Source organism: Leuciscus leuciscus (assembly GCF_965113295.1).
Source record: "Leuciscus leuciscus genome assembly, chromosome: 22".
NCBI lineage: Eukaryota > Metazoa > Chordata > Actinopteri > Cypriniformes > Leuciscidae > Leuciscus > Leuciscus leuciscus.
Window position 1 is genome coordinate 5,190,012 of NC_138746.1, and position 10,000 is coordinate 5,200,011.

The window sequence follows — 10,000 nt, forward strand, 5'->3', positions numbered from 1 at the left end:
ATTGGTGTCACTCGCAAAGAACTTAATTTATAGAGGCAGTTATGGGATAGGCGGGAAGAGAAAACCTGAAGCAGAGAGAGAGAGAGAAATGGGAGTGGAATGATAAAAGCTCTCTCCGGACGCGACTAGCTTTCCCTGAGGACTTCAGGTGAATGTGTGTTGCTCAAGCGTACTTTATAATTTCAGTCCGGCAATAAACTATTTTACCTCGCACAACGAATGATGTTTGTTTTTGGCATACAATGAGACATCTAATCCTAATTGCTGAACTTTTTTCTCCTCATTTATTTTTGACCTTTGCGTAATGCCGTAACTAATGCTAAATTTCTCGTTTCGCTGCCTCTTGCAGCTTCATTATGGATTAGTACTGCTGCTAAACATCTACTATAATGAAATATTTGCAATTTAAATGTTGATTGCAAATATTTTATTCATGAAAAATACATGGCGGTTTAATGGCGATGTAGTTACGACATAGTTAACTGAACATAACTAGCCATCATCTCTATCATCACTTATATATGCCATTATAGTTTTTGGTAACACTTTATTTTACAGTGTCCTTGTTACATATGTCACATGTACTTACCATAGTAATAACAGTAAAGCATGCATAATTACATGCAACTAACCCTCAACCAAATCCTAATCCTCCTAAGTACATGTAGTTGCTAAATATTACTCAGTACTTAAATATATAATTACACTGCAACAATGACACCTTAAAATAAAGTGTAACCAATTTTTTTATGTAGAATTTTTATTTATTTAATTTATTTTTATTTATTTATTAAGTTAAATTTTTGTTTAAGTTTAGTAGTTGTGTTACTGTGTTTTTGTCATTTGTTTTAGTTTTAGTTTTTTAAATATGTCTAGTGTTTAATATGAGTTTTATAGATTTTTATTTATTCGTTTTTTTTATAGTTGTTTTAGTTCTTCAAGTTAAACTAAATGAAAATGAGAAATGTTAACTTGGCAACTAGCTGAAATAAAATAAGTTTACTGTAAAGAAAATATATATTTTTTGAAATATAAAGTTTAAATTAGCGATAATAATCCTGCCCTTGGCCTGAACAAACAGAACCAAAATCATTACTAGCAAAATGGAAAGTTCTACCAGAAAGACTCGGGAGAGTTATTTCAATAAACCATACATTTATTGACAGCTCAGCAAGCTGATAATCTACAAAGTCATTTGGCGTAGGCCCCGTCCGTAGTGCATAGTCCGAGAGTATCGGATCTGCAATTCCTGCCTAAAGATGAAGGCAGGGGCGCAGCCGACCCCCCTCCTGGGAGGTATGGACGGGACCATCCTGGTGGTGGTGGGGAGGATGGGGGTAATCGTCGCTTCAGTATCTGCGAACTCAAACATGTGTAAGAACCGTGCTTTTATACAATAAGCATAATAATATGATTGGATAGAAGTGAAGCAATAAGTGACGTAATAATTGAGTCTTCCCAGCAGAACTTATGCTAAAGCTTTCATTTCAGATCCAGAACCCATGTGTGTACGGCGTCAACCGAGCCTGATTTTTCAGCAGAGAGAGATGGAGACGCTACTGTACAGCAAACAGAGACTCATGGGAGTTCATTCCCAAGAGCAGACAGAAACGAGTGTGTGAAAGAGGGAGACAGGCAGGGTTTGCTGGCTCTGTTGGGATCTGTGGAGCAGTAAAACACTGTGATGTGTGGCAGCGTTGTCTCTTTCACTGGTTCATCTGTTTCATGACCAATTTCTTCGTCCCATGTTGCGTTTCCTGTAGCGGCAGCATTTCAGTGTCTGTTGCCATCAGCCCTGTTCTCTTCATATCACGGAGACTTGGAAAGTTTCTGTGACACTGTGACTTTGCATTGCTGTGTAAGTGAGGCGTCTGAGGCCTCTGTAATGATAGCCTATCCAGCGCCATCTGTCTTACATCTGCCAGCGGCGGCCCTTTGAGAGCCACGATGAATCAACACAATGATGCTGGAGTTTTGGGCTTCTGAGAACACAAACATAAGTTTCTTTTTGTTGACATTTCACAATCAGTGGTGGATCCGGAGACTGGCCTCAGCACAGATCAGAGGTTCAGCTCACTACTGCCCTTTACTTGAGTGAGTTGTTGCCTGATAGCGACTTTTCTCATTATAGAAGATTAAAAAAATACTGTATATAAATGTATATGCAATAATGGATATCCTGAAACTTATTTGAAAGTATTTTTCTATTTTTAATCATCTTTTTACCTTTGTTAGTTCATTACTTCATATAGACCCTACAGAGTTTGGTGAATGGATGGATAGTATGTATAAATATGTATATATAAAAAAATAAAAAAATAAAAATGTAAAGAGAAGTTTCTTATGCTTATCAAGCCTGCATTTATTTGATCAATAATACAGACAAAAACAGCAATATTGTGAAATGTTATTACAATTTAAAATAATGGTTTTCTATTTTAATATACTTTAAAATATAATTTATTTCTGTGACGCAAAGCTGAATTTTCAGCATCATTACTCCAGGCTTCAGTGTCACATGATCCTTCAGAAATCATTCTAATATGATGATTTATTATCAATGTTGGAAACAGTTTTGCTGCTTAATATTCTTTTTTCAGAATTCTTTGATGAATAAAAGTTTTAAAAGAACAGCATTTATTTAAAATAAAAAAATCTTTTATAACAATATACACTACCGTTCAAAAGTTTGGGGTCAGTCATCTTTAAAAAAGAAAGAAATTAATACTTTATTTCAACAAGGATGTGTTAAATTGATAAAAACTGATAGTAAAGATTTATATTGTTAGAAAAGATTTCTATTTTGAATAAATGCTGTTCTTTTAAACTCTTTATTCATCAATTGAATCCAGAAAAAAGTATCAGAAAAATACTAAGCAGCGCAACTGTTTCCAACATTGATAATAACTGAGCATAAAATCAGCATATTAGAATGATTTCTGAAGGATCATGTGTATACGTATACCTACATACATACGTACATATGCATGTTAAAAAAACACAATTACAACATTTGAAAACATAGTAGCACTTTACAGTAAGTTTTTGGTGACAATTTAGAATGATTTATAAATTAATTTTAATTTTATGTTAACAGATTGTGGATTTATGTTATTGTGGAGTGTTGATATATCTTCAAATATTTTAATATAGTAATTTAATAAAATAATACTTTCAAAATACTATATGAAATAGTTGAACAGTTTTGAGGTTTTAGCATCCAGATTATGGCGCAGTTCAGTTTGTATGGTGCAGTTCCTCACTTTGGGTTTGTTTGGAGTTCTAGGTTGAGGAGGATTCAGCAAAGAGTCCACACATGAAAGTGGCACAACTTCTCAGTGAATTTGCCTCATCAAACAGCTTTCGACCAGCTTTTCTGTTCTTTGCCACCAAGAGGATAGGTTACACCCAGGAGCGCTCTCTCTCTCTTTCTCTGTGTTAATTTCTCACCCGCTACACCTGATAAATGAACAGCAGCTGTGTCCCAAATCCACAGGCAAATAAACCTAAATAAACACAAAGCTTGTCGTTTACACAGGTCTATGTAATCCCATAATCCTTTGCACGTACGTCCTAACCTTGCCTCCGCCCCCAGCGCTGCCAACTACAATGGCCTGCTCGCCCATGTGTTCAGAGGTGACCCCGCTTTAATAGAAGCAGCTTACTGATGTCCAGAGGTGGAGAGGTGGAGGAGATTACTCCGGCTTTAGTTCGTGATTTTCACTTGCCCTTACACACTCAATGCAAAGATTGTGTGAAGGCATCAAAGAATGATTGAGATGGATGAGAGTGTGATTACCGTCAGAGTCTGACCGCTGTACTTACACTAGGGTCAAACTTATGGAGTCCCACTGTACTTCTTGCTCGTCAACGTGACCGGCCTTTCTAGACATATTTTTTAAGCTGTTTTTCCTGTACATTAGCTAATAACTTTGTTCGCTTTTTTTAATTACAGTAATATTATACTTTTATATTTCCTAATCATTTTATTAAGACATATCTTTTCATTGATTTTAATATATACAAATAAAGTAGTGAGTAGTCTGAGACCTCATTGACAATCTGCAGCTTTTTTTCCATTTAAAAATGTAACTAAACAAAGCTTCAGTTTTTCTAGATATTTATTTATTTATTTTAAATTATGAATCAGATTCTGCACTTTTTCTTGACAATCACATGTAAGCAAATTAAAGCAAAACAGTGACCAAATACTAAGTAATATATATATATATATATATATATATATATATATATATAATATAATTACTTAGTATTTGGTCTTTGTTTTGCTGTTTTGCATATATATATATATATATATATATATATATATATATATATATATATATATATATATATATATGCATATTATTGTGTTGTGTGTGGTGTGTGTGTTTGTGTCTTCCGGGAGAGTCTATGGAGAGTCCCTGTAAACCACATGCACTATTTTGCCAAAAGTTTTGGGGCGTCTGCCTTTACATACACATGAACCTTATTGACATCCCATTCTTAATCCATCCATAGGGTTTAATATAGAGTTGGCTGCACCCTTTGCAGCTATAACAGCTTCACCTCTTCTGGGAAAGCTTTCCACAAGGTTTAGGAGTGTGTTTATGGGACAGTTTATGTGTTTATGTGCGAGTGTGTGTGTGTTCTTGTATATATGGTATGTGCATAGTGACATGGGTAATATATAACGTAAACATGGTTATGAGGACACTTCCAGGAGAGTGTATGGAGAGTCCCTGTAAACCACATATACAATTGTGTGTGTGTGTGTGTGAGTGTGTGTGTGTGTGTGCATGACATAAAATATGCACTGAAATGCAGTTGTGTTGCACGTTAGCTCACGAGTCTCTGAATGTCGCCCCCTGCAGGTACGGTGGACCAAGACAGCAGGCAGCGCTTCTGACAAGTTCCAGGAGACGTCCATCTTCAATGAGACTCTACGGATCCCCAACATCCAGAGAGTGCAGGGCGGCCGCTACTACTGCAAAGCTGAGAACGGGGTGGGGGTGGCTGCCATCAAGTCCATTCGCGTAGATGTGCAGTGTAAGTGATAGGGCCACGATCCCTCCTCTTCCCGGCCTGATCCCTCCCGGATTTCCTGCAGGAGGCGATTCAGTGTGAACTCTCCAGTGCTCCATCTCTGTCCTAGAGCTGGTTAAGAGAGGACTTGGGCTGGATATCAGTGTGGGTGGTTATGGAAAACAGGAGGGGAAGCAATGCTCAGTTGAGCTGCCAAGACAATAGAAGAAACAAATCATTGCACCCACCAGCTTTTAGGGAGATTTAATAAGCTGTGAGTGATGGACATATGGGTTGTAATGGACAGATGCGCCTGGAGAGTTCGGGTGAATGAATTGGAAGGATCTCGAGTGAGAGTTGAAGCCATAGTTCAGGCAGGGTCACACTCTTTTTGTGTGTAAGGGAATCCCTGCAGTGCTGCACAGAACCATTGACCCACTGTCCCATTGAGCCAAGGGCCAGGTCAGCGGCTACGGCCAGACCCCACCAAAACCACATACAAAACACTCCTCACTCTCTCAGGTCAACCTCACATTCAACACAAACAACCCAAAGGCCTTTTCACTCAGCACATGTTTTATTTAATTTATTATTTATTTTGTTAAACATATTTATACTTTTTAATTTAAAATAAAAATATTAACTTTTTAATATGGTTATATATATTATACATATATATGTTAGTGGTGTAACAATACGTCGTTAAAATTCCGGCGATATGTATCGTTAATGTAAACGATATGATTCGTGATATAGAGTTAGTTTTATCCAAGGCTGAGGTAGCTGTATTTATAAGGTATAATTCACCCAAAAGTGTAAATTCTGTCATCATGTACTCACCCCAATGTTGTTTCAAACCTATAAGAATTTTGTGCAGCTTCCAAACACTAATGAAGATATTTGCGTGAGGAAAAATGTACGTTTACGGAGTTTCAGTGACATTACTACATTAAACTACTATAGATAATGTTGAATATAATGTATAATAATTCAATGGGGGAATATTTATGGGTTCTGATAATAATAAAATAATAATAATAATTTTAATAATAATAAAGTAATAATAAAAAAATTTGATTAAAATATTGTGAATATAGTGTATATAATATTGTATCGTGTGTTCAGTATCGCGATTTGTACTGAATTGTGACATGAGTTTATTGTTACACCCCTAATATATACAGTATATATATATATATATATATATATATATATATATATATATATATATATATATATAAACCATACAAAAGTTAATACATTTTATATAGTTAAATGTTTTAAAAATATTTATTAATACCTTTTTATATTGTTTTTAATTATTTTCTTTAAGTAAAATTACTTCATGGAATATTCTCTGAAAAGGGTAAATATATTATGCTGTTTAGCTTAAAACATTAAACAAATATATTATATATCAAAAGTAAACAAAAATAGATTGCAAGGGGTCTCGAGATGCACTTTTATGAAGTATGCTCCAGAAATAATGGACAACAGAAAATAGCTGAACCGCTTTCAAAAGTCAAAAATGCAACAAAATATTAGCAAACTGTGCAGTGGAATTCAAAAAAACATTCAGTGTGTACCGGCCCTTATTCTTTCATAACTACCTTCCCTCATGGCTTTGCACGTCTCCGTTGCAACATGCTCGTAACCTCTCACACACTTTGGTATGTTTAATTTACTTCCAACCGTTAACACACAGCAAGAATCGGTGACCGATCTCCCTGTGCGATGTTGGACCATCCCGCTTCCCCCAGAGGATAGATGTGTTGTTCCAGAGGGTTCCCTGGGGCTGGATGATAATTGTGTAGCAGGTAAACAGGGCAGGCTGACAGCAGCTCTGAGTGGAAGCTCTCCTGACGGGTGATGCTTGTTCAATTTTACCCTGCCGGCTCTATGTGGCTCCCCGGATGACTTTAGCACCACGACACCGGCAATTAGACTCAGCACGGACCACACACACACACACACACACACACACACACACACACACACACACACACACACACACACACACACACACACACACACACACACACACACACACACACACACACACAAAACGTGTTTCTACAGCACCAAACCCCATTACTGAGAGAAAAGAGAAGGAAGAGAGCAAGTGTGAGCTGTGAGATGGAAAGGTGAGAGGTACAGAAGGTGTGAGAGATAAAGATAGAAGAATTGCGGAAGCGGGATTGAGAGGTTGGGAAAGGCATGACAATAAGACCCTCAGAACGGCCCGATTCTTTTGTTCGGCTGATAAAAGATCCGTGCTATACTTTTGCAGCACACTGCCAGTGTTCACACATGGCCATCTTGACACAAGCAGACTTTTAAGAGTTGTTTAGTTGGAAAAGTGATGACAAATCTTTCTCTCTCATTTTCCGTTCACCTCCGTTTTCGCTGAGGTCTCTTTTGGTTATGGTTGCATCCAGAGGCGTTTTGATGTGTTCTGTTAAAGGGACTTTACTCACATTCATTCTGTGTGTGCTGTGTTAAAGCTGTTTTCCTGATTTTATGTCAGCATATTTCATCTATTTAACCTCGGCCAGGCGTATGCTACAGGGGCGGACAGCCTTAGTTATCATCAGAGAGAGAGAGAGAGATACAGGAGGAAGTGAGAGGTCGAGAGCAGCGCTGCACAAAACCAAATATATATATAAAAAAATGAGCTAGTCAGCGGTCTGTCTCAAAAATTATTCAAATAATTAGGTATAATTATAGGCTGCTTTAGGGTTTTGCATTTAAAGACAACTGGACGAAGTGGGATTGAGGCATATATTTAAAAGTAACATGCTTTACCTGATATGCCATAAAACATGATGCTTAACACATATTTTCTGAATTTGTATTTTTTAGTCTTGTTTTCCAGTGAAAAAATATGTAAACATCTTTGAACAGGATATATTTAACTTAATATATTATGCAAAATATATAATACTATATTAGGCATAATATATTAAGACATTTATATTTCCCCTGTTATTCACATAAAAAAATAAAAAATAAAAAATAAATCTTTTATTTTTTCTTCTTTTAAGTATTTATTTATACAATTATTATTATTATTATCATTAATATATTTTTATATTATTATCTTTATTTTATTATACTTTTTATTATTTTGCAATAAATGTTTTTATCATTTTTAAAACTATGTAATATTTAAAAATATGTATTCTTTTTACTTGCAGAAAATGCACTTTCTTAATATATTAAGCAAATATATCCTATTCAGAGATACTAAAATAATTTGCACAAGAAAACAAAAATCACTGCATTTCAGCATTTTTCAATTTAAAAGATATACTTATATGTATTATTATTAGTAGTGTTAGTAGTATTTAATAAACTTAATTAAATAAATATGTGACAACCTTAATATCTTTTAGAAGGTTAATTTTGCTCCTCAAATAAATTATGTTATCTTACTGACAAACAACAACAATTCGGATAAAGAAAATGATTTTTGCAATGTAGAGAGTTGTTGGGAAACTGGTCAATAATCCCGAGAGCATCTAATATAGACACTGATGATCCGAGGCCATCAAACACCTCTCACACACACTCAGCGTGGGACAGGTCAGTCTTTGACCGTGGCACTTTGGCCAGTGAGACAGTGGGTAACTGTGTTCTGGGGTCAGCGTGCCTCTACTGTAAGGATGGACTTGGTTCAGAGACCCGGTTCTCACCCTTTCATTCATTCGGTACAGTTCAGATCACACACTCCGGCTCCAGGTAAGAAACACAACAGCATGCGTGGAGTGACTGGTTGGGTGAACTTTACACCACAGATTTATTCACTGCACACATTTCTTTTTAATGACATTTCTTGTATATATTTTCAGTATTTATACTGCATTTAGTCTAGATGGATTTAATCAGGTATGTGGGCATAAATCACTGAATCCTATGTGCATATTCATGTCATTTAAAGTGGATCACTTGAATTGAATAAACGGTGTGATATTTCACACTTTTATTTGTTAGAATATGAAATGCACCTGTAATAAATAGATTATTTGTAGATAGATACAAGTATATAATTGCATTTTTGATGACATTTTAGGCTACGCTGTGCAGTCTTGAATAGTAGAGTACACAGAATCACTTGATCATTTACTCCTCTTCAGTTTTCATGAGTGACACTCTCTGAAGTCTTAGTGCTAATGTTGGCTGAGATTATGAGCTCTTGACATGGCCTGAAGACGTATTTTGTTGCATGTTTGTGGAAGTTTTAATACTGTAAAAGTTCCTGCATGTGTTTCTTCCAAGAGGAGACTTTTATTGCTCAGATGTTGCTCTTTCATAACTGTTCTCAGTCCAGGTTTAATTTAAGTATCGACTTTGTCCTAGATGATTCTAAAGAATAGAGCTATACAATGAATGTGGAAAATATGGACATGAAAGGATTTGATGAGAAATGTTTGAGCTTATATTGGGATTTCTGACTTTTGACATTTGTATCTTGTAAAATCTAAGCAATTTCATTTACACTCATTTAAAAGTTTGGGATCAATAAAGAAATGTATACTTTTATTCAACAAGCACTCATAAAATTGATCAAATTGACAGTAAAGACATTTACAACGTTACAAACAATTGTATTTTAAATGTTCTTTGAACTTTATATTCATCAAGTGTCAAGGTTTCCACAAAAATATTAAGCAGCACAACTGTTTTCAAATTTGATAATTCTAAGACATATTTCTTGAGCAGCAAATCATCATGTGACCCTGGACCACAAAACCAGTCACATGGGGCAATTTTATGAAATTGAGATGTATACATCATCTGAAAGCTGAATAAATAAGCTTTTAATTGATGTATGTGTTGTTAGGATATATTTGGCAGAGATACAACTATTTGAAAATCTGGAATCTGGAATCTGAGGGTGCAAAAAAATCAAACCATTGAGAAAATCACCTTTAAAGTTGTTGATTTACTAAATATCTTCATGGAACATGATCTT

At 35.5% G+C, this 10,000-nt stretch overlaps 1 protein-coding gene and 1 long non-coding RNA gene across 3 annotated transcripts in view; one reads left to right on the forward strand and one right to left on the reverse strand.

Annotated features, from left to right (window-relative positions):
• The window catches only part of LOC309486259, a 323,243-nt gene that overhangs the window by 242,644 nt on the left and 70,599 nt on the right, over window positions 1-10,000 (reverse strand). The gene's annotated exons all lie outside the window — the stretch shown is intronic.
• The window catches only part of mdga1 (MAM domain containing glycosylphosphatidylinositol anchor 1), a 204,117-nt gene that overhangs the window by 67,151 nt on the left and 126,966 nt on the right, over window positions 1-10,000 (forward strand). For both annotated transcript variants that reach the window (XM_082153308.1, XM_082153307.1), the window contains exon 4: window positions 4,875-5,049. In XM_082153308.1, the coding sequence (XP_082009434.1) occupies window positions 4,875-5,049 (175 nt within the window). The remainder of the gene's footprint in view (window positions 1-4,874; window positions 5,050-10,000) is intronic.